This window comes from Mesocricetus auratus, unplaced genomic scaffold (assembly GCF_017639785.1).
Source record: "Mesocricetus auratus isolate SY011 unplaced genomic scaffold, BCM_Maur_2.0 Super-Scaffold_100030, whole genome shotgun sequence".
NCBI lineage: Eukaryota > Metazoa > Chordata > Mammalia > Rodentia > Cricetidae > Mesocricetus > Mesocricetus auratus.
The window spans coordinates 13,857,547-13,883,128 of NW_024429211.1; the positions used below are offsets into that span (position 1 = coordinate 13,857,547).

General features: G+C 51.6%; 1 protein-coding gene across 1 annotated transcript in view; it reads right to left on the minus strand.

Annotated features, from left to right (window-relative positions):
* Positions 1-25,582, minus strand: part of Nav2 (neuron navigator 2) — a 347,498-nt gene that overhangs the window by 89,759 nt on the left and 232,157 nt on the right. The window contains 1 exon segment of the mRNA XM_013122863.3: positions 24,752-24,874. Coding sequence (XP_012978317.2) covers positions 24,752-24,874 — 123 coding nt within the window.

Below are 25,582 nucleotides of genomic sequence, written 5' to 3' on the forward strand. Positions count from 1 at the left end.
TAGGTATTTGTCTAGCAGGAAGGCCATCTGAAAAGTTACAGACTGGTTAAGAATTAAACTTCACCTGGCCATTAGTCTCCAAGGGAGAAAAAAAAACTGTTTTGAATAGGGGAAGAAAAGAAAACAGGATTCCAGCACACGATTAAGAGCTTACTAATTTTTCTCTTGTATTGAAAACCCAAACTGTGGGTCTTGGATCACACCTTTAATCCCAGCACTCGGAAGACAGAGGCAGGTGGAGGATCTCTATGAGTTCAGGGCCAGCCAGGTCTATAGAGAGGGTTCCGGGACAGCCAGTGCTATGGAGAGAGACCTTGTCTCAAAAGAAATAGAAAAGAAAATCCAAACCATAGGCACCAAGAAGGCCGATCTTATCAGCCCCCACTCACAGATGAGCTGTCACTCAAAAGTGTACAGAAACTGTTGAGGACCCACAGATATTACATGCTAAATCCAACACAGGGGGCTGGAGAGATGGTTCAGGGGTTAAAGGGACTCATAGTTCTTGGGCAGGGCCCAAGTTCAGCTCCTAGCACCCCTGTGGTGACTTTCAACTCTCTGTAACTCCAGTCAGTTCTAAGTGACTCGGTGCCATTTCCTGACCTCTGTGAGCAGTAGGTATGCACAGCCGTACTTGTGGACAAAACATAAAATACGATTTTAAAATCTTCAAAAGCAAAAGGAAACTGGGACTGACGTCCTCAATTACTGGGTGTTTGCCGCTGCTCCCCTTTGCTACCTTTGACTGCTTCGTTCAATCCACCTGACTACCTACTTAGTAGACATTACCCCCCCCCGTTTGTATGAAGCCAGTGGGAGACGTGGGTTGGCTAACACTGCCCAAGGCCACGCCGATGGTGTGCTCTAGGTTGACCAGCTTTAATCACTCCTGAGTTTTTGCCTTGACTTTACGCTTGGTACGTGGGGAAGGATGCCAGCCTCATCACGCCCTTCACTGGTGGAGTGAGACAATGAGTTAAATCCACGGCTCCCCTCCCTCTCCTTCTCTCCCTGCCTAAAAAGCTAGGTGACACTGCAGAGTGGGTCACATCACAGCACATTCTCATTCTGTACTCTTGATTTAGGCTTAGAGAGAAAGGTAAATAAAAACTCATTCGATTTGGAGAAAAACGCAAACAGTTAACATTGAGCATTCAGCTGTGACAGGCGAGTAGACGGAGACAGAGACTCCGTTCTTTAGCCAACCTTCGTCCAAACGTGGGACCAGCAACAATACAGAATGTGAAAGGCTCAGGGCGGCCCTGTCACCAACAGTCTGAACATACTGAAGCCTATGTCCTACAGATTCCAGGACACCATGGCACCAGTATCAGAACTGCAAGGAAAATATAGAATGCAGGCTTTATAGACGGCTCACACTAGTGTGCACACATCTAGCTCAAACAATGGCCTTGGCATTGTTGTTTAAGAACATCAGGGCTAAAACACCCAGGGCACCCCCTAGTTGGAAAGAGATAATCCAAAGCGTGGGTTCTCACTGAATGGAGAACTATAAGGTTATTATTACAAACAACACTAAAGGATTCTGACGAGATATACTCCTGCAGAAACCTTGTGGTACTTGCTGACAAGTAAGTTAAAAAAGCACGTCTCATTTCCTCTGTGTTAATAAAGTGGTAGTTGGATTTGAGGACTGCAGAGCCATACTCCCCAGGTTTGAGCCCCGGCTCTGTCACAGTTAAGCTGACTGATTCTGCCAAGCTACTCAGGCAGATGCATCCCATCAGCATCAGCTGAACCACGGGGGTGGGTGGGGTGTAGGAATCTTAACTTTTAGAGATGAAATAAAGCCACCATGCACATGAAGAGCTGTAGCAGCCCAAGGCTCACGGAGCATGCTGGGGGAGGGACTGCAGCCCTTGGGAGGAGGAAGCAGGAAAATCAGAAGTTCAAGGCCATCCTCAGCTGTGTAGGGAGCCGAGTCCAGCCCAGAGACCAGGCTAGTGGCCCTGTCTCAGAGACAGTGAATGGAAACGTCTGAGCTTTTGAAAATAAACTGCGTGAGCAGACTGTGGGAAGCGCGGACGCATTAATGGGTCAGATGGCATCGGCCTTTAAGCCCTACTGTTTGCTTACTTTTATTTTTCATTCTACCTGGCTCCAAAAAAAATTTTTTTAAGACTACAGGGAGCCAGCAAGATGGCTCGGCAGGGGAAACTGCCTGCCGCCAAGTTTAATGGCCTGAGTTTGATCCCCTGGTACCCACAAGGTGGAAGGAGAACCAGCAAGCTGTCCTGTGACCTTTGATCGTGTCGCCCCGTGGCACGGGTGTCTTCCTCTGCTCCTACCCCCACACCAAAATAAGTAAGTAAATGATACCTGGCATTCCCCTTCCCCCTAAGAAAAGATGTTAATCACGGTAGATATTTAAAAACTGGAGCAAGTGTGTGGGGTTTCCTGGTCTTTCCCTGGTCTGTACCAAGTTCTTTAGTGGAGATCCCCAGGCGGGGTGAGCGCAGAGACGGGAGAGCCTGATTTCTTTCGCAGAAGCAGCAGCAATCCACCACTCAGTTTGAAACGCCAGGAAGTTGAGCGGATTAAGGGTATTACAGTCGCTATTCATAAAGGTGTTTTTGTTAGAACTTCCAAATAGCAAGCTGGTGAAATAAGCCTCACGCAGCCTTAAATGAGAGAGAGCCTGATACAGTACTTAACGTTTCCCAGAGAAGGAAAAAGACCTCCAGGTATTAATTTACCTACAGCAGCTGCCTGGAAGACACTGTAAGGGATCCATTTAGCCAGGGCTATAAAGCTGGTCACCAGTCACAGAACTAGGCAGCCTGGACCTGTAGCCCCAGGTGGAGGGGCGGGACCACAGTTAGCAGCAATGAGAGGTGTGTCTGCGCCCTGACAGGAGCCACAGTGCACACCTGATCCAGGGGCATTTTTATTTTTATTTTTATTTATTTTTATTTTTTTATTTTTTGGTTTTTCGAGACAGGGTTTCTCTGTGGCTTTGGAAGCTGTCCTGGAACTCACTTTGTAGACCAGGCTGGCCTCGAACTCACAGAGATCCGCCTGCCTCTGCCTCCCGAGTGCTGGGATTAAAGGTGTGCGCCACCAACGCCCGGCCAGGGGCATTTTTAAAGGCTGCTAGAACCCAGGAAGCGCAAGGTAGGTGTGGCTTTTAAAATCCACCTGTGAAAACCAAAAGAGCCCACTGCCCCTCGTAAGCACACCTGGGAAAGGAGGGCTGTGTCAGACTCTATAAATGAAGAGACTGACCCTGACGGAAATGAGGCTTCCGCTACAGGGCCTGTGCCGCTTAGGCCCATGGACCTAAGCAGTCTTGTGTTAAGGTTTCATCTACAGACCTAGACAGGCTCAGGAGAGGCTCTGCTGTGCTCTTAATATGAAATGCTCGCCACAAGAGCATGTATTTGGCAGTGCTGTTTCCACAGGGGTGACCGAGGAACCTCTAGGGAGTAGAACCTCAATGGAGGACATAGTCACAGGGGTGAGTAACGAGGGTTACAGCCCAGCCCTACTTCCTATCCCTCCCCCCTCTGCTTCTGAGTCGTCTAAGATGTGAGCGGGGCTTTATGCTCCCACAGCCACAGTTCCAGGCTAATTCCGCTACTCAGGGGCAGCCTGACTCCAGGCCTTCCTCCTCTGTCTTGACTGGCAGCATCCCCTCAAACCGCAAGCCACAGTAAGTCCTTCTTCATGTGGCCTCTCCTGTCCCTGTCAGGTATCTGGTTGCAGTGACAAGAAGGTAACCAAATACAGAATCCAAGCTAAATCTTTGCAGAAGGAATCTCACGTCTTCCCACTGCTCCTTCGAAACCGTGGAATTTTAGCAGGTGTCTTCCCAATTAGGACAGCACAGGGATGGTCCTTTCTTTTCCCAGGGGCAAAGGAGAGGGGCAGATAGACATCCAAGTGGAGGCGTATGACCTGTCCCTAGGCCGCTGTCTGCTCCCAGGGGACCAGGATGTGATGGTGAATAAGAGAGTTCCTGCCCTCAGGAGGATGAATGACAGACCTTTAGAGGATGACACTGTTGGTGCTCTGAGGAAGACAAGCTTATCAAGGGACGTGTGACCTCCTCGTCATCGGGGAAGAGCAGTCGGCAGAGAGCTTTGTGGAGAAGACGACATTTAATGTTGAGTCTAAGGGAGGAGAGGACTCTGCAGAAGGCTAAGAGGTGAGGGACAGCTAAGGCAGTGTGCTGGGGGTGGGTGAGAAGGAACCAGATCTCATAGAGGCCCCGCCACTGAGACCTAAGCTTGCACCCAAGCACCACCAGGAGCTCAGGGCACACCCCTCTTCTGGATAATCCCTGGCTCCCAGGAAAGCTAGCTCAAGTCTTTTTCCTACCTCAGAAGCCTCAGACAACATGGAGTCTGCCAAGCAGCTGCCTTCCTGCATTAGTACTCAACGCTCAAATCCCAAATCGAACGCAGGGTTATTTGGAGGCCCTCCGGCTAAATTCCCAGTGTGTGCCCAGGAGGAGAAGAAGTGCCTTGCTTCAGGTCACACAGTCCAGCGGCCCACTGGAGGTTAGAGCTCGGACTGTCAACCCTCAGATATGGTTACGGCTTCACCTCTGCTGTCTCTTTCCCTCACAGAGCATGACTTCCAGGTTCCCACCATAAAGGCAGGGGGGTTACGAGAATGTCTGTGCTTCCGTGTGAGAATGTGCAGACTCCCGTACCAGGGAACAACGTGGGAGGCACTGGGGAAGACCACTGGACAAGGACCAGGTATCACAAGAAGGGCAAGCAGCCAGAACAATCTCCCTCATTTAAAAGGAAAAGATGCTTCAAGGCCAGCCTGGTCTACAGAGCGAGTTCCAGGACAGCCTCCAAAGCTACAGAGAAACCCTGTCTCGAAAAACCAAAAAAAAAAAAAAAAAAAAAAAAAAGGAAAAGATGCTTACGGGACAGCAAGATGGCTCTGTGCTAAGGGTGCTTGGCACCAAGCTGATGACCTGAATGGGCTCTGCGGGACCCACATGGTGGGAGAGAAAAACTAATGTTGCCCTCTGACCTCGACAAGTATGCAAGTACATACACACACACACACACACACACACACACACACACACACACACACACCACACACGTAATTAAAAAAAAAAAGCAGTTGACTCAGGGGGTAGAGGCAAGGCAAGGCAGGTCTCCATAAGTTCAAGGTCAGCCCAGTCTATAGATTGAACATCATGACTTCTAGGGCTATATAGAAAGATGCTGTCTCAAAAACAAAACAAAATAAAAAAGCGGAAAAAAAAAAAGAAACCCTCATCCTTTCCATTCCATTAAATTGCTTTAAGGGAATTTAAAAAAATGCTTCTGGCATTATCCTATTGAAAAACATTTGTGATACGCCAAAAAAGTCTGTCGTGTGCAGGCACATGCACACCACTCTGTATGACGGGTTTATTCAGCAACATAACCAGGGGACAGAAGAGAGATCTGAGAACTTGAGTTTCCAGCCGCCAGGTGGATCAGAGACACAGGATGCAGAGAAGGCCGCAGGCTCAGCTAAATTTAGTCTTCCCCATTGTTGGGGAAGTCCTGTGCATTTGTCAATAAAGTACTGTCTGGCCAATGGGGAATCTAGATAGGAGGGACTAGGAGTCCAGGAGGACTCTGGGTAGGAGAAACACAAAGAGTCAACATGTGACGCCATGGGGGTAGGAAGCCGGGAACTATTCTCCGGTAAGAAACATACTTAGATTAACAATTATGGGGTAATTACTTAAGGCAGAGCTAGCCAGTAAGAGACAAGCAAGGCCAACAGCTTCATAATTAATATAGCCTCCTGTGTGTTTATTTGGGACTGATACGGCTCTAGAACCAGGCTGGCGGAACGGCTTCTCTCAAGGAAAGCTTCTCGTAACACCCCATAGTGCCTCCCCCACTGCCAAGGTCTGAGGCGCGCTGCTTGGACGCTGCCTGAGTAAGCAATCTCCACAGAGCCCCTATCTCTCAGAAACCCTCTGGCTCTCCTCTCTTAGGGTCGGACTGACAGGGATCACGAGGGACAGCGTTGCCGTTCTAAAGTCCCCTCAAGTGTCCCTAAAGTCCTGACAGCTGCCATGGACTAGAAAGGCTGTAGGAAGTTTGCAGACCTCAAGAAGTTGCAGAGGGAGCCAGGCGTTGGTGGCGCACGCCTTTAGTCCCAGCACTCGGGAGGCAGAGGCAGGCGAATCTCTGTGAGTTCGAGGCCAGCCTGGTCTACAGAGCGAGTTCCAGGACAGCCTCCAAAACAATACAGAGAAACCCTGTCTCGAAAAACAAAAAACAAACAAACAAAAAAAAAAAACAAACAAAAAAAAAAAAAGAAGTTGCAGAGGAAAATCAAGGATACTCTCCTTGAATCCAGTAGAAAAAAAAAAAAAAAAAAAGAGAAAGGACCTGGAGGCAAATGAAGGCGGATTGACACACGCCCTCTGACTGGTTGGAATCTACAGTCCTGAAACACGGGCTTCTGCTCCCCACCATACATCTGCTAGTGGGCCAGCATTGTGTGGACCGTAACGGATAGGCTTCACTGTCAGTTTTACTGAAATTAGGATAACTGTGAAATACACCTCTGGGTTTGTCCGTAGGGGCGTACCCAACTGAGGCGGGAAAACGAACTCTAAATACGTACGGTAACTCTGTGCCAGGAACTGGGAGGTCCTACACTGACACACACACACACACACACACACACACACACACACACACACAGAGAGAGAGAGAGAGAGGCTGCAACTTTCATCCCCCCCCGTCTCTCTCTCTCTCTCTCTCTCTCTCTCTGCTTCTTGATAATGTATCTATCTACGATCCTGGTGGACCAGTGTACCCGTGAACTATGAGTCAGAATAAGGCCGTCTTTAAGGTGCTCCTGTCTTATCAATGTGACAAGCCAGTAACACAAGGACTAAAGTGTCTCCGCCCATGAGAATATTCTTCCGAACAACACCAGAGTCCAACAGCGCGATGGTGAGGGGCCGGGGAAAAGCCGTACTAACTTCATAGCAGCTGGTCCCCCGTGTCAGCCCGGCGGTGGTGGCAGCTGGCTGTGCCTCCTGCGAAGCCCCTGTTAGCTCACGTATCAGGCGAGGTACAGACAGGTCTGTGATGAGCCTGCCCTGCCTTTCAAAGGAGACCTACTTTTTTTAAGGACTGGCCTTTGTCACCCAGCCAAGCTGTCACACCTATCTTCTGGTGCCTTGGGTGCATGGCACATGCTGCAGGCTAAATTTAAACTCTTGAGAGTCACTTCCAACTTGACATTTCTCTCACTCTAAGGAGGAACAGGCCTGCTTCTTTGGTGAAAACACCACCACCACCACCACCCAGTCAGTGCAGACAGACGGAGCTGTGTCAGGGGAGTCAGAAGTGGCTCACAGCTTCTCCAGTGACTCTGGCAAAGTCCGCACCCCAGGTCCCGCACACAGGGATGTGCCACCGCACTCCTTAATGACCCGATGCTTCTGTGTCTGTAACAGCTCAAGGGAGGGAGCTTGTAAGCTGACTCCCTGTAGACTCTTCATCTTCGCTTTCTGAGACAGGAAGAGAAAGCATCATTGGAGATCAGGGGTCCAGGGGTTCTGATCCCAGCTCCATCTCCGACTGCATACACACAGTTCAGCCTCTTTGAACGGTAGCTGCCCTCATCTTTAAAATGAGCTATGACTTAGTAACGTTGCAGTACAATACCTTGCTCACAGTGTGTGTATCACATAGGCTGTGCTGGCTAGGTGTATGTCAGCTTGACACGAGCTGGAGTTAGCTAGAAAGGGGCGGGGGGGGGGTCCAACTGAGAAAATGCCTCCGTAAGTTCCAGCTGTAAGGGATGTTCTTAGTGACTGATGGGGGAGGCCAAGCCCATTGTAGTTGGTGCCTCCCCTGGCCTGGTGGTCCTGGGTTCTATAAGCAAGCAGGCTGAGCTAGCCAGCAGAACAAGCCAGTAAGCAGCTCGCCTCCAACGACCTCTCATCGGCTCCTGACTCCAGGTTCCTGGCCCGCTAGAATTCCTGTCCTGACTTCCTTTGGCGATGAACTGTGATATGAAAGTGCAAGCTGAATAAACCCTTTCCTCCCTGGCTTGCTTGTGGTCTCGCTGTCTCACTCATCACAGCAATGGAAACCCTAAGGTGTCCGCCGCTGCGGCCAGCATCACCGCTAACAGCTGCAACTGGCGTCACTCGCGGGGTTGCCACGGTTTCTCAGTCGTCTAACTCCAGCCCCCATTTGATTCTTAACACGAACACCACGGGTTATATTGACTCTGCAAGAGTCTGGCAAGATCAAAGAGCGGCCAGGACTCAGCACAGCTGCTGACTGCCATGAGCCTACTGACCTGGAACCACAGCGGTTATTTCTCGGGCTTAGGTCTTGAAGCTGTTAGGATAGACGGAGGGGTTCTCTCCTCCCGGCCAGCTTGCTGTCTCGTGAGAATAAACCAAGAGACATGGGAGCTGAAACTTCCTTCCTGGTGGTAACTACCCTGTTCTGGGGCTGGCACAGGAAAGCCAGCCCCACTCCGACCACATGTGCTTGGTCACCGTGTGGCTGAATAGGGATTTCAACAGAGTCCCATGTTAGGGCTTTTCCTTTTCTATTTCCGCATTTATTTTGTGCATGTGTGCACTAATACACGTGGTTTTGTTTTGTTTTGTTTTTTTGTTTTTTGAGACAGGGTTTCTCTGTATTGTCCTGGAACTCGCTCTGTAGACCAGGCTGGCCTCGAACTCACAGAGATCCACCTGCCTCTGCCTCCTGAGTGCTGGGATTAAAGGCGAGTGAACGTGTTTTATGTGCCCACACGTGTACACAGCACACATGCGTGGAGGTACACATAAACAAATACGTGGAGGCAAGAGGTTGGTAGCATGTGTCTGCCTCTGCTTTTCTTCACATACATTTTTGAGATATCATGTTTCACTGAAGCTGGAGCTCACAGATTCGGCTAGACATGTTGACCAGGATACCCCAGGACTTGCTCCTGTCTCTGGTTCCTTAGTGCCGGGGTTACTGGCTTTTTTTCTGTGGGAGATCAGAACTCGGGTACTGATACAGTCAGACACTTAACCAACATAGCCACCTCCCACACCCCAAGCCTTTGCCTTTAAGTGTGCTGCCTTGGGTTCAAGGTCTTACATCAAATGAAGCATTCGGGAAAAGGAAGGCAAGAGGAAACCTACCTTATAGGAATTTATGAGACAGCCAGGCTGAGCCTTTCTTGGAATGAAGTTCTTTAAGAAGGAGAGGTAACCTGGCCAGAAGGGACATCAGATTGCTGGCATAAGAGCCTCTAGCTCTGGGCTTCCCTGGCACTAGGTGGCCCTTCCCTACATGCAAGCATGATTCCACTCTGTCCAGAGTCTGTGTCTGCATGCTGCCAGGCTCACCAGGGTGTGGCTAGCTCCATAACACTGTATTACTTAAGGCATCCGGGAAAACAGAGAAGCTTACACTAGGACACCCCAGTTCTAAAACTCAGGATTCCTCCCAGGCCATCTTAACTTGGGCAGTTTCTCCCTTTGGCTTTTCAGATCTGTCTGGGAACACACAAAAGAAACAGCAAGCCTTATGCCAGAATACGGAGGGGGCCTCAGACAACGGCCATTGGAACTGGGAGATTCTGGGTGTTTCTCTACAAGGCCTCTGGAGTTTAAGGAATCCCAGAAATTGAACCCAGTGTCTTAGGGGTCCCAGGGTTCACCAACAAGCAAGACTGCGGATTCTTTTCTATTACCCCAACTTCACCATGAGTTCACTGCACTCTCCAGTAGTAACTAGACATGATTAACACTATGCCAAAACTATAACAAGAGCATCTACATGCAGTGAGTGATTGGCTCAGGGAGAGGACCCCTGCATTCGAGGCACTTGGGGAACTAGCAAGGGTGGAGGCCTCTGCTCTCACCCTGGGCTGTCTGTCAAGAGGCAGCAGGAAGCAGGCAGGCGCAGAACCACAGCAGCTTTTCAGTGAACTCTCTCTCCAGCCCTAGCGCTCCCTCTTATACCAGTTTTCTGTGTGACTCCTAACCTCCCTCTCCAGGTCAGCTGGACCACACCGAAAGGGGGTTAGTGGGAACAGTCTTTCCTTCAGAGATGGGTACGCAGACGGATGCAGAGCTCCTCACAATCCAGGCCACCAATTAGCAGCTGTAGCTCCTCGTCGACAAACACAGGTAGGCAGGATGAGCTGGTATTTCCCACCCTGTCCAACCGGAGGACACCCCACCCCACCCCCCAGTTTCTCCTACAGTGACCTCCTGGGCTCCAATCAGAAGGTATGCTGCTTAGCACAGAAAGTATCTCACCAGCCTGGCTTCCTCCCAGTTGCTGGGAGAGCCAGTGCCCTCTTGACTTTGCAGACCACTTACTTTGGGAGCTGGTCACTCAGTGTTTGTATAGTGTTTAATCATTAGGTGGTGGAGGTTCTAATACTGGGGGGGGGCAGGGCATCTGCAAATAAGTCAGGTATTTGCTGTCTATCAAGGTCTGTTTTTGGAAGGCTTCTCTCCTGAGAAGCAGGGCTGACCTCCGACATGATGGACTCCCAGACGCTGGGGGAGCTGGTTCTCCAAGGCCATGGAGGTGAGGTGGTGTGAGCGGAACATTTGATCCTGTGAGATAAACTGTCAGCCATCCAAGACCGGACTGCCTCTTTCCCAGAGCGGAAACTCCCAGGATGGGATCTTGTCCTTTCCTCAAGGCCTCCCCCACTCAACCTGAACTGCTTCACCTCCCCACGACTGGTTTTCAAAGGTCTGATGCGACTTTTGCGGCGACACTCCATCCCACTGTCCTGTCACTTGATCTGGAAACGTGACTAGCCTGAGTGCCCAGGCCCTTCCCTTGGCAGCTCCCAACCCTGGAGAGGGTGTTACACCAGGCAGACGGTGCTGGCTGGTGTCCCGGAAGACAGCTCCAGTCCACCTCTGTGTCCCCACGGTCCCAGCAAAGTACCTCATCCGGAGGGTGATTCTACTGGTGCTTGCCAGTCCTGATGAGGCGGGCTGAGACTGAGTTGCTCATGTTGAAGTCTAACCCCAACATGGGAATACCTGCAGGTAGTAGCTGTCTTTGGGATGTGAGGGCAGAGCTCTTGTAAGTGGGATTGGCGGCCTGTCCTTGTGCTGCTGCTATTAGAGACGATGGAAGGAGGGGCTGGAACCTCTCATGCTAACTCCAGCCTGGGCCTTCTGGAACTCAGTGAGCAAATGTCTGCTGTTTCTAAGTCGACAGGAGCATGCTTAGCTTAGGAGAGGTGGCACAGCCACACCCCCAGTCACCTCGGCCTGCCTGCTAGGCATCAGAGCCTGTATACTAGGTCCTGGGAACCCAACGACAAGTAAAACACTCTTGGTCTGTAAATCTAGCATTGTGAAAATAGGAAACAATTCAAGATCAGGTTAGAAGTTAAAATAAAGCACCACACAGGCTGCTTTGGAAGCATCACCGGAGGGAACCGTTGATAGGATTCTGAAGGGGTGTGTGCGCACGCTAGCCTGGCCCAGAGGGGGGCAAGCATCAGGAAGTGCCATGCCATGCCATGGCTGCAGCCTTCAAGGCCATCAGAAGTGCTTGGTGCCCCCCAGGTCAAGACGTGGAGATTACACAGGAGCGGTGGCAGGGCCAGGCTGGGAGGGCTCTCATGCCATCTGTGACACGGTGCCCCAAAGGTTTTTTAATGGGTCCAGTCTTCATCTGGGGGGTACAGACTGTGCCGGGATAATGCTCAAGTCACAGGGCTGGCACACAGAACAGTGACCGACACTAAGGGCAGCCAAGGACCAAGGAACAACAACGGAGGTGCCAGGTACAAACAGTGTGCCAGCTCTCTGAAGGGACTCCAACCCCAACACAAGAGGCTGATTTGGGGGGACACCAGAGAGGCCAAGCCATTAGCATGACAAGTATTCCTCGTTCACAAGGCCGGCCTCCCTCCCGGATCCCAGCAGGGGACATTCAAGTCAGGCCTGCCCACAGGAGCGCCTCAGCCTGCAGACTCCGCTTACCACCCCTTTATTCCAGATCATTAAGACTTCAGCCCTCTGGAGGCTTCCTGGGGGCCTTTGTTTAAAATGAGAAGCCAACTACATTTAATTACTTCAGCCAGACACCCTGCCTCCCTCCCCCAATCATCCTCGGCTTGTCTCGAAACATAATCAGGGCCCGTTCAGAGGCCCTCCTCAAATTATGGTTCTGATCTTTTGCTCCAAAGAGAGCTGGAATTATAGCTTGGCATGGAGAAAAGTTCAAGTCTACAGGGTCGTAAACTCTTTCATGTTCTGTTTCAAGACCTCCGTTGGGGATTTGAGCAGGTTTGCACCTCAGATGTTGCCCTGGGCAGGTGGGGGGTGGGTGGGGGAGTCGGAGCGGATCTCCTGCCAGGCCCTGCATTCCAGCTTTTTTGCTGGTTACCCACACGCGGGGGGGGTCGTCCCAGGCACTCTAGTTTCTGTTTCTACACTGCCACCGGACTCAGACAAGGACAAAAGCAGCAGGTGGGCAAGAGCTGAGTGAGACTCCCCCTTAAAGAGAACCACAAGTCAAGGAGAGACGCTGGCCACACAGCTGGGCCTAGGGTTTGCAGGGCCCAATTCATCACCTAGCTTTCCAAAGCAGTCACTTCAGCTTCTGGTGCCCTTCCGGCTCTCACCTGCCAACCCAGCATTCCGACTTATTGCCCAATGGCCCTGGCTGCCCTGCATCCTAATCTATCACTGGACGGCACTGGCTGACAGGTCTTCTAATCCATCGCCCAGGGGCTCTCTAATCCATCACCAAACGCACCGGGCTGCAGGTATTCTGATCTGTCACCAAACGGCGCTGGCTGCTAAGGATGGAGGGTACTGAGCTCACTTGTAGCTGGCATGGTCTCCCATTACCTTTTGCAGCTTCCCAGTGAGGAAAACCCAGTTGGACACACTTGGACTCAGGGTAGCTAACTCACCTGGCCTCCAGATGGAGCTGGAAGCCTGGGGCACGTTAGGAGCCGTTACAATGGCTTCTGGGTGGAGAACACACAAGTTGAAGTCTAGGGGTCAAGAGTTGAATCATTTTTTTCTAAAAAACGGTAGTAAGCTGTGTCTGTGGTCACTCAGTCTCCCAAGAGGAACCTCCTAGACATCCACCGTCTGACAGGACTGAGTGGTACGGAGCACCACAAGACGCAGAACAGGGTTGACTTCTGGCAGCACCCGCTGGAGTAGTTCACACCCCGGGGGTGGCCTATTCTGTGGGCCCCAGCTCAGCCCTGCTGGTTCCACTGTTCTGTTCTGGTGGGTGGGGGCCTGGATCATGCTGGTCATTTAAATGTTCCGCATCACAGCGTGTGTGCTCTTTGAATGAGAAATGTCCCCCATAGTCTTGGGCACGTGGTGGTTAACACTTGGTCTCTCATTACTGGCGCGATTGGGGGAGGTTTAGAAAGGCGTGGGCTTTGTTTACGGAAGTGTGTCACTAGGGCTGGGCTTTGAGACTTTAAAGGCAGGTCACTTCCAGTCCACTGTGTCTGCTTTGTGGTTGACTGCAGCTCAGAATATGAGCCCTCAGTCTCCTCCTGCTGCCACCGTGCCTGCTGTCCTGCCTCCCCTGGAACCACAAATGCAGACAGATACGCTCGTCTTTCTGGAAGACGCTTCTGGTCATGTGTTTTATCCCAGCGACTAACACATGCTCAGTCGCTACTCATCCATCCTTTCATTCACTCATTCATCCTTCATGGTCTAAATAAAAGGAGCAGACCTCTGAAAGGGGCACTGTCCTAGGAGAGGGGGTTGGCCCATAAGCAAAATTCACCTGTTCTGTTTTACTGATGCTCACACCGGTGGGTAAGAAGAACACGCATGAAGACAAGGGGTGTGGCCAGGCATAGTGAGACTGTGATGTCAGCCCTCCGAAGGCTGAGGCAGGACAGCAGTGGTGTTTCCAGGCCAGCTTGGAGCCAACCTTGGAGACCTTGTCTTAGCATTAAGATGACAGACTGGAAGTGAAATAAATCCTTCCTAGCTGAGGCCCGAGGCTGGTGAGGGGTTAGGGACAGCCACTCTGAAATGCCCTGTGACTTGAGACCTGGGAGAAGAGGAGAAGGAGAGGCATGGGGAGCCTACTCCAGCCAGCGGGACCCACAGCACAGAGCTTCCTCGGGGAACGGTGGGCCAGCACGTTTAAGAGGGGCTGGAGGAAGGCGTGGCTTGAGGCAGGAGGCAGACTACACACCCTGTAAGACCTGCCTTGTGTTCAGTAGAAAGCCAAGGCAGCAAAGCTTCAGACAGGGCATGGGAGCGCGCTAGACAGGCTACAACGGTAGCTGGGAAGAGAACCAGTCACCAGCAAGAGCTCAGAGGAGAGGCACCGGTGTCCTGGGCTGCCGCACACCGTGCATGGGGGCCGGGGAGGAGGATTTTACAGGTCACATTTACAGAATGTGACAAGGCTTGCCTTGGCCTAGGTGGAAAATGGGGAAGGGAACAGAAAATTGAGTAACCTCGCTGATGGTCTAATTCATATGCACTCACTCACTAAACACACAGGCAGCACCTGTTATCGTGAGTCTAGAGGCTCCGTCACAGCCAACGCAGTCAGCAAGGCCAGCATCCAACGTCCTCCCATCGAAAAGCCCAGCCAGAGCCCTGCTATACCCAGCTTGCCTTGCTATAGGCAAAGCTGACATCCTAAGGCAGGGAAGCGCCTCCAGAGCAAGGAGCTAGTTGTGGGGACCCTGGATAGGTAGAAGGTTCTGTAAGGCCTGGAGTCTGCATAGGAGGCATCCCAGGGCAGACGGTATCTGCATTTGTCAGGGTTCCTTGGACAGAGGCAGCCAGGAAGTTAGTCTTCACTGTTAGGGGAAAGAGGAAAAGGGAAGGAAGAAGGGGAGAGAAGACAGGGAAGAGGGAAAGGGAAAGAGAGGGAAGAGAGAGAGGGAGAGAGAAAGAGAGAGAGACAGACAGACAGACAGACAGACAGAGAATGATCCAGCTAGCGCAGACTCTAGATCCTTGAGCACTCAAAGGAAGCAGGAGACCCACGGGGTGCATCAGTACCCAATAAAAGCTGGCATAACAGACTCCTACACAGAAGACAATACTCTTTGGCGGCTCAGGTTCTCCAGGGCTTCAACTACTGTGTGGCCATGCATGAACCACGTCCAGACCGCTCAAATAAATAGAAGGGAATGCTTCTTTCTAAGAGTTATTTTCCCACTGAAGAAACTGAAGGGCTGTGACTCCCTCCGCCCTAACCTCAAGGCAAGCTGCAGGGACGTGTGACAGCAGGCACCTGCAAGCTTGGGGCAGAGCCCACTGAGCCATGCGATCTTTCGTTTCCCTCAGCAACTACTCAATAGCCCCCACACAATCTCAGAGCCCACCTGAGTCACTCTGAGCACCAGGGATTAGTGGGCTAAGTTAATGTGAGGGCCAGTCTCCTCTTCCTTGGATTGCCCGTAAAGAGACTACAAGGGGTCACCAGTGGGAGGGAGGGGTCAGCTTGAGAGGTCAGCAGGGCACTGACAGGGTTGAAGTGCCTGCTGGCCATGTAGCAGTTAACTACGCTGAAGGAGATCCTGCACTGTTGGCTAGAAGCAGCTCTTAGGTACCCTTGGCCTGATCTGTGCTAGGACTGCTCTTCTTTTTTGTTGTTTTTTGTTTTTTTCGAGACAGGGTTTCTCTGTGGCTTTGGAGGCTGTCCTGGAACTCGCTTGGTAGTCCAGGCTGGTCTCGAACTCACAGAGATCCACCTGCCTCTGCCTCCCGAGTGCTGGGATTAAAGGCGTGCGCCACCAACGCCCAGCAGGACTGCTCTTCTTGAAGCGGTCCAAGGAGAAAGTGGTACCCGGCAGGGGTTGGAATAGTCCAGGGGTGGTGACACCTGCCAGCTAAGGGTGGGGTCCCCCTTGAGGAAGGGCTGGAGCCCTAAACTTATACCCTAGCCCCATCCCCCTTTTTTAGGTAGACTCTATGTAGACCAGGCTAGCTTCGAATTGTGGTCTTCCTGTTTCAGTCTCTGAGTACTTAGATTATAGGCAAATCTTACCAGACTTCGCTCTGCCCTGTGAGCTGCCCACAGGGAGCCGGCTGTACCAAGTACTGTGTCCGCCAGGTAAAGCTTCACAGTGCAAGGAAAGTGCTGTACTTTCTGGCCAGGGCTGACCACCCACGTGGCAGGTGGTGCCACTCAGAACACCTTTTCTGGAGTATAACTCATTGCTTATCTTACCAGCTACTTAGGAATTTGTTACCTTGATGAAGAAAAGGATTCCAACCCTACGAACTTCATCTCTTAGCCATTCTTGAAATAGAAGCTGCCACCATGCTTGACAGGTTTTTCTTATTCCAGAGTTTCAGAAAGGCCCAAAGGCCACTACTGCAGGCACAACTCTGTCCTTCCTCTCTTCCCTAGAAGGATCTTACTCTGTTCCATCAGCCACAGACACCCTCAGCAGCATCAGCTTCCTGCTTCTTGAAGCCCCTCAAAGCTGCTGCTGAGGTCCACTCAGCTGGGAAGCTCTGTGAAGACAGAGTCCACATGTCCCCCAGACGAGGTCTGCTGCATGGGATGGGGCTGGAGTGAGGGGCAGGGGGGGGCGGGGCTCAGCAAGGTAGCTACAGCAAGGCTCATGTCTACGAAGCACCGCATGAGGTAACACGTGATCATGACCATCGGCATGGATGAGCTTACGGAGTCTCTCCATGTGGGAAGAGCTCTTTCCAGAAGTCACGATGTCAACTCAGTCCTCAAGAACAGTGGCTTGGCCAGACAGTGGTGGCACATGTCTTTACTCCCAACACTCCCAGAGACAGGCAGATCTCTGAGTTCGAGGCCAGCTTGGTCTACAGAGTAAGTTCCAGGATAGCCAGGGCTACCCAGTTTTGAAAAACAACAACAAAGAACACTGGTTTGCAGAAGCTGGGGGGGCATTCGGTGTCGCAGGTCTGTGAGCAGGTAAAGAAATGGGGTGCATGGAGGGGAGGCACCTGTTAAAGACATTTGGTGGTGGCAGAGCAGGGCTAGGGCCAAACCTCTTGGTCCCTGGGCCATTTACTGTGCGGACTGCACCAAGACTACCATCAAAGAGACAGGCCGCGCTTTCACCCCAGTTCCCAGTTCACGATCTCCAGGGCTTCACAGAGATCACTTTGTTCCCCACAGGCTGGAGATGGGTAATTGCTACCCAACTTCCTCATTGGCAGCTCCCACGTGACATGAAGAGACCAGAGGGACAGTCTTGAGAGAATCTGTTTATGCGTAAAGTAACCTTGGACCAAGTTGTTCGGGTGGTGCGGCTGAGCAGCAGACCAAGACAGAGGTCACAAGGAAACCAGGGATACTTCTGCAGAGGCCGGCACAAGGGTCACCTCAGACGCTAGGCTGGTTACAACCAGAGCGTTCCTGTCACTAACCGACACTAATAAACAGCTGGGTTGCTGTTTATTTTTATTGAAATATTATTATTATGGTTTTGTTGTTGTTATTTGTTCTTTTGAGACAGGGTTTTTCTGTGTGGCCCTGGCTGTACTAGAGCTTGTTTTGTAGACCAGGCTGGCCTTGAACTCACAGATACACCTGCCTCTGCCTCCCGAGTGCTGGGATTAAAGGTGTGCGCCACCACCGCCCGGCTTACTCCCACTTTTATAAGGGTTGCAGGGGTCAAACTCAATTGGGCCGCATTACATAGCAAGAACCCTTAGCCACTGAGCCATCTGGCTGACCTCAAAGAATCTTTGCAACGGCCATTGTCAGAAAAACAATTACTGCCACTCGCTGGAATGCCATGCCCCCACAGTGGAGCCAGAGTGAGCACTCGGCCACACGTCTTCCTGGCATTTGGTGTCATGACTTGACTATGAACCTGTTGCACACAGGGGCTGTATTCAGCTGGTGTTCAGGCTCCCAGGGCCTGGTGTGTCATGTCAAGTCATCGGCTTTTCTATGCTATCATACTGTTGACGTGCAGTTGATGCATACGTAGCAAGGGGCAGCTACCGGCTTCCTCGTCTACCTGAGGACTTCCCTCCGCACAGAGGAACCACAAAGACCCTGGAGGACACACGGTCACACTGGAACTAACACACAGTCGGCAGGCAATGCACTGGGTCTTGCAGGATTGGATTCATGGTGGGAAGTGTAGGGATATAAAGTCCACGCCATCCACGTGCTGAGGCAGTGTAAGTCACCGCGTGTGCTGTCTGCTCTCCCGGCACACGTGTGGTGTGGTACTGTTCTTCCCTTTACATGGAATGTAAGTGGAACCCAATGACTTCCTTCGGTCAACATGGTCATTCCGAGGCTTTTAGAGACGGGCGGCACACCACACTTGCCATCTCCTCATCAGAGGGATCACTAAGTCTCAGCCCGAACAACGGTCCTTCCGGCACTCTGGTTCCCAGTAAGAGCCATGAACATAACCTTCTACACTGGCCGGATGATAAGGGGAGATGTCTTGGAGTTGCTTGTTATACAGCAAAACTTAACTTATCCTAACTGATATCAGGGCTCTCTAAGATCCCTTGACTCGTCGCATGAAGTTACTTTCTGCTGCGGGACACACTCTGAGTGGGTTTCGGGGTCTAGGCTCTGGATTGCGGTGGAACTAAACATAGAGGAAGTTTCCCAACTTTTGACTTTTTTCTCGGGCCCGCTCATTCCGGCTTTCACCCCGCGAGGCTCAAGCTATAATCTTTTAAAAATTACCTTTATGTGTATGAACATCTGCCTGTACCTATGTCTGTGCAGTATGTTCATGCCCAGTGTCCTTGGGGGCTGGGAAAAAGATATGAGATTCCCCTGGAACTGGATTACAGACAGTCATTAGCCACCATTTGGGTGCTGGGAACGGAAGGTCTGTAAGAGCAGCCTGCGCTCTTAACTCCAGAGGCATCTCTCCAGCTCCCATATGACTTATCTTTCAACGAGCATCATCAGGGAAGGGCGAACATCGGGGAAGGGCCTTACAGAAGTGTCTCCTGGGGGTCGTGGGGATGTTCTCCAGCCCCCGCTCAGCTGTGTCAGGGAATGGAGTGCCCCTCTGAGCCACCCCCCCCCCCCCGCCCTTTCTTTCTAAGTGGGAACACTGCCGCTTGGAGAAGCAGGGATCCATCCCGGCTTGGCAGGCTGTAGGTTCCCAGCCCTTTACAGCCCTCTAGAGAATTCCTCTGCAGCTTAAGGTGCAGATGGTTTGCTTCCTGTCATCACCAGCCTCCTGTTCAACCCAGGTGGCCCCTGCCCACAGAAGCTGCCTATGGCAGGGGCAGACTGGGGCCCTCCAGGAAGGCCAGTGTGGTAATTATCACCCTGTTGCAGCGGAAATAGAGATTTGCCTCCAAGGCCCCTTTTATGGGCTTTGAAACAGCGACTTTCACTCTCTCCCACTTTGTTCCTGGATGCACTGGAGGGAACGGAAAGGGGTGGGGCGTGGAAAGGATGGGGGGGGAGCAAGGGAGAGTGGAGACTGGTTTCTGTGCTGCAGGCATCCATCTATAGAGAATGGGTACAGGCCTTGTGCAGGATACACAGGAAAACATGTTCCTAGGCGTAATGGGCATCACTGGGAATGATAAGGGCCCTTGGCCTTCAAAATGAGAAGAGCCAGAGGTGGGGTGGGAGGAGGGAGGGGTGGGAGGAGGGAGGGGAAGAGGGGGAGAGAGGCAGAGGCCTTCCATGTTACAGCAGAGAACCTCCTGTTGCGGCTTGAATATAAAATCGGCCCCCAAACGCTCCTGTGTGGAGGGGCTCGTGGCTGGTCCTGCCCAATCCTGCAGCATCATCCATGCATTCACACTGTACAGACTGGTAGGGGACAGGATCTGGCCGGAGGAAGTGGGCCGGCCACTGGGGGGGGTCTACTCTTGTAGGCGTGGCCTGTCCCCAGCTTCTTCTTCTCCCTGCCTCTCTGCCCACCAGCCATGCTGTGAGCAGCTCCTTCAACTATGGCCTGAGGTCACTTGCATCTGCACAGACCAGTCAGAACTACACAGCAATACTTTTGCCTCAGACAAAATAAAATAAAAAACTAAAACGGCTAGTACAGGAACCACGCAGCTGTTAGCTAAGACCGGGAAAGGTTGAGTTTTTGGATGTCTTTAGAATCTTAGCAAACTCTGGTAGCCCTGGGACTTCCCACGTCACTAAAAGTATGCAGCATCACCGGGCTTTGACGTCATTAACTCTAACCAGTGCCACACAGTGATAGTCAGAACTCTCGGTGTCCCTACGCTGGACCTGTGAGGGGGCCGAGGAGCGAGCTGGGTGACGAATGTGCTGCTGGGGGCAGAATGGCTGCTTTGTTCTGTGTAAGTCACACATCCAGGCAGGGTGTGGGCTCCTGTGCTCTGGGGAGAGAGCTGGGCTGGGCTCTGCAGGCCGCTTGAGAGAAGACAGCAGCCCCGGCCTCTCGCCCCCGGGAGCCTGGCTGTTACAGCAGCCTCCCAGTTCAAGTGGGAACCGGGCTGGCTTTGAAGGCCAGGGTCAGGGGCCAACAAGTTCAGGATGCACAGCCCTCATGTGTGCCGTGTCTGCTTTAGAAAGCAGTCTCAAGGCTTTACTCGCACGACTGCCCACTGGAGAGTGGGAAGCACATCCACAGAAACGAGGGGAAACCTCTCCTCTCTGCTCGGTTCCCTAACCTGATCTAAAGCACACACGGAGTTCTTCTGTCCTAGCGACACAGCGTGACCTGGACGTACCAGCAAGGAGGAGCATCTAAGTGCTCCTCCAATCTAAGTGCTCCTCCAAGTCTGTTGCCTGCTAATCTATAAGAACTGTCAAGACCCCTCCCTGGACACAGGCCCTTGGCAGTACCCAAGAAAGAGACTCTCAGGCGCAACTTTCCACTGAGCTTTCTGCTTATAAAGCACCTGTCTTGCTAGAAGCCGAGAATACCCGACATGGTCAGGGGACACAGTGCTCCGTGCAGACACCCTTTGACTGACAGCCAGCCGGGGACTCAGTGCTCCATGCAGAAACTCTTTGCAAGCCAGCCTCTCAGTCCTGCGTATCACACTTGCTCCTCGGCAAGTGTCCTTCATTCTGTTATCTGGGACCTATCACGTGTAATGAGCCACCTCCATCTGCTCCAGGTGACCCTCCCGGCACACAGCTGGCTGGCTCTTCCTCACTGGATGTAGTCACTGATCACTATCGGGAAGGGACTGGAATCCTGGGTGACAGCCCTGAAGAGTGACAGGAGATCAAGGGGACTTGGCATTTTGAATTTATCGTCTTTATTATTTCTCAGAACTTGCTGATGACATAAAGGGTTGAACTGACAAGCGTCTATCTGCCAGGCCTCTGAAGACACACATTCCTGCTGGTGACTTTTAAATGACTCCAGTGAAACAGCAGGCCATGCTGCAAATAGCCACGGTCTGTCTGGGACCTCAGCATCCTGTTCCGGTCTCAGGGCTAGCTGGAGGGCCTAGGCTAGCGACTTTCCTAAGCCCAGCCTTGCGTACCATCTGAGAACAGATCAGGGCTAACGTCTCCATCGTCTCCCATCTCCTCAGCAGATCTCTTGTGTTCTGTGAATGTGTGAAACCATAAGTGATCACTCGGATTTCTCTTTTTACGCAGAACTTCCTGGAAATCATCTTAGTTCTTAGACCTTTGTTTTGCAGGTTATAAAGGATGCTGGTGGCTTTAAATGGCCTAAAGAATATATTTTCAGTCATGGGGGAAGACAAGTCTTACCCAAATATCTGTGGCTCCCCTGATATTTCATAGTCACTGTGTCACGCCTACATAGTTCTTACCATGAACAATGTTTGTAAAATCATGGTTTTGATGCGCTGGCTATGAGTTCCAGCAGGCAGTAAAATTAAAAAATAAACACTAAAAGGGAATAGTTCCCTATCATTTACAACTATTTCCTATACTGCATTTAGCCCCCCCCCCCCACTTTGTGAAACACTGCCTTAGCGTGGGACCAGGGGAAGAGGTATTCGGAGAATATTATAAGTAAGGCTATGGGAGACTGGAAAGCTAGCTCAGTCAGGAAAGAGACCGCCTTGCAAGCATCAGACCTGAGTTTGTCACTGAAAGTCACGGAGCATATGTGGGGAGGTAGAGACAGAAGGATCGCTGGGACTTGCAAACGCACCAGCCTAGCTCACTTGTCGGTGAGAAATCCCGTTTCAAAAAAATAAAGGGACCGGGTAGATACCTCAATGGCCGTGGAGTCATGGGGAGGATCAGAGCTTGGATCCAACCACTCATGTAACGAGCAGTGTCCTTACTAACCCCCATCACTCTGGCCCCTGGGGAAGCAAAGACAGGAGGAACTCTGGGGCTTGCCAGCTAGTTGAGAAAACGAGAGGTCCAGGTTCAGGGAGAGACCCTGTCTCAAAGACAGATAGAAAGGAAAACGAGAGGTCGAGGTTCTATCTCAAAGACATAGATAGAAAGTGCAAGAGGCAGGAACCTGACAGCCTCTTCTGGCCCGAGGGCCTCCCCATGCACATATGCATGTATGCATATGCACCTACATGCACATGTGCACCCACGCAAACATGTGCATGCACACGGAAAGAAACAAAACCACAGCTGTTCCCACTTAGCCACGAGAGCAACATCATCGTGTTCTATTCACAGTAATTGTGGAGCATGCTGGAATTTAGTCCGCTCCACAAGGATACAAGTCTATCACTGGTAGTAACTTAGACCTTAAATAAAACAGGAAGACATTTTATCATTATCGTCTTTTGTTGTTGTTGAAATAGAAGCCCCTTGAGCTAACTCGACTGGTTGTCCACTTAGCCCTTAGAGATCACACCTGGTGCGGGGAAGCCCCGAAGTCACTGCTGCTCATTTGGTGTTGAAATGAGACAACGGAAACAAAAGGCTTCCATCTTTCCAACCCCACCCCTGCAATCTCCAGAAAGAGGCAAGCGGCTCAGCCGCCACACACGATGATTCTCTTAGTGCCCCATCGAAGCACCGGATAAACACCCATCTCAGAGGCTTCTGCTGCAAGGGGAGACGAGACTGACCTCACAAGACCTGCAAACAGGCATCCTAACCAACTGCATCACGACGAGGACAAGCAGAGCGACTGGACAAATTGCCATACCACCAGAGAGAGTGCTGCAGACACTGATTTTCTCCTGGTGTGGTTCACTACAAAGATTTTGGTTGCAGGGTTTATGCTTTAGAAAGTGAAGCTCTCTGGGCTTGAGAGATGGCTCCTAACCATCTAAGAGCACTGGTGGGTCTTGAAGAGGACCACTCACAACCTCCTGTAGTTCTAGATCCAGGGACTCTGACGCCCTCTTGTGGCCCTTTCAGGGAGTGCAAACATATGGTGTGCATACTATACATTGAGGCAAAAACACCAAACACACATTAAAAAATAAAAACAAAAGAGCAGCTCTCAGAGGTTTCTCCCCCTCCCCTTTTTTTTCCAAGATGTGTAGTTTTGGAGCCTGTCTTGGAGCTTGCTCTGTAGACCAGGCTGGCCTTGAACTCACAGAGATCTGCCTGCCGAGTAGGGATTATTCAGCTGGTTTTCTGTTTGTTTGCTGGAATGCAGTGTCAAGGAGCAAACCCAGGGCTACGTGCCTGCTAGGTAAGCACTCGACCAGCTAAGCACCCTCAGCCTTTGTATGGATTTTTTTCAAACCAATAATTGTATAGAATAGCAGAGACAAAAGCTAACTTGTGACAGAACTCTGGTAGAAAGCCTTTTGTTGTCCTCGGTGTAAATGACCACACTGGACACTGTGGGGCTCAAAGGAAGATATGCTGAGTTACAGACACTGGCACAGATCCTGAGGTCTTGGCAATTAACTCAGCACTACCCCGCTATCCAGGTTTTCAAGCCTTGTCCCTGTGCAGTGGTTCTCAACCCCTGTTGGGGGTCCAATGACCCCTTCACCTAAGACCAGGGGAAAACACAGATATTCACATTGTGATTTATAATAGCAGCAAAACTAGAGTTGTGAGTAGTAATAAAGTAATCTTATGGCGGGGGTCACCACAGCATGAGGAACTGTATTAAAGGGTCGCAGCGCTGCGAAGAGTGAGTTCCACTGCTGTAGAGACTGTGTGGATTCCTCTTCCACTGTTGGGCAATATTTCAGTATTTGTCTCCTTACAATGTTGCCCTGCTTCTTTGAAGCAAGTCAGAGCTACATAACCCTAGCATCTTTAAAAGATACACATATGTATGGGCATATGAGTATCAGTGTGTATGAATGCCAGCTCTTTACCCTAAGCTTCACCAGCTTCAGACAGCAGGGGGCTTTGGTAAAACCTCCTCAGGCATGGCCTAACCACCACTCTACCTAGAGGTCTGGAGAGCTCAAGGTACAATACCTAGAAAGCTGACTAATGGGAGAGGGCATGAGACAGATTCCCCGGGGCCTGCTGGCTGAGAGGTGCTGTGTAACAGTCAAAACGGGAACAGAGCCACCCTAGCCTGAACTCCGCTCTTGCTATCAGAAGTCAGAAGCACCAGCCTAGAGTTGGGGACGTAACTCGGTGGCAGAAAGCTTTGCTGACATCCACAAGGCCCTGGTTGCATTCTTTAGCACCATCACCAAATACATGCATGCACACAGACACATTAAGCTTTACACCACATACAGGCAAGATCCGGGAACCACAGCAGCTCTCTGCTATCTGAGTACCAGCCCTCAGGGCAGGGGCAACCTCAGGGCCGCCCTGCTTTTCCTCGGGCTGGAGAGCATACCCATCCGCTCTCCCAACATCACGGCCAGCGCTGCATAGGCCAGTCTCAAATGGCCGCTGTGTGTGGCTAAGTCCAGGTGCAGCCTGCCTACCTGTCGGCGTCCCCGAGGCCCAGGGAGGTATTCCGCTGCAGGGTCTCTCGCACCACAGCCATCCCATCGGGAAGCCGGTTCAGGCGACGAGTATAGAGGCCAAGTCCACCGTCGGTCATGTACCTTTGAAAGAAGAGGACAGCACGTGTGCATGGTCAAAAGCAACTGCACATAGTCTCGCCATTGTACCCAGAACCCCGGCACGATACCTCGTGCTCTAAGGGGGCAGGAAGGACTCCCCAGGCTCCATAACCACAGCCAGGGAGAGCTCAGCTGCTGACTCAGTCTAGGATCCTGGGGGGGGGGGGCAGGGAAAAAGCAGGCTGAGCTTAACGAATACAAACTCATGGGGATCTATATCTATGAAGCAGACAGGACTGGCAAATACAACCAGCTGTCAGATGCACACACAGCGTGCTTCTGAATGCCAGCGATCATACAAGCGGGTGCTTTACCCGTGTCACGTGAACAGGCTGACAGGTCCTCAGCACACTGGGCAAAACAGCTTTCGAGGGAGAAGGCAGGGAAGGGCGGAGGGAGGGGAAAGGCTCCAAGAGTCATCGCAGCTGCAGTGGTCCTAATGGTGAGTACAGGGGTCTGCTCTGGCCTTCAAGAGTGAGGTCTCCAGAGGTTTCCCACAAGACACTGGGTGTACCACTCATGCTCATTTACTCCTGGCCGTGCTTCAGGCTGTCTTCTGTTGGACTCAGTATTGTCCAGGGGAGGGAGGACCCCCAGAGCCTTCTGAATAGATGCCTTAAAGTCTACCAACCAGCGTCCCTGCGAGCAGCCACTAGTCAGAGGAGAAAGCGCAGAGCATCTGTGACTCAT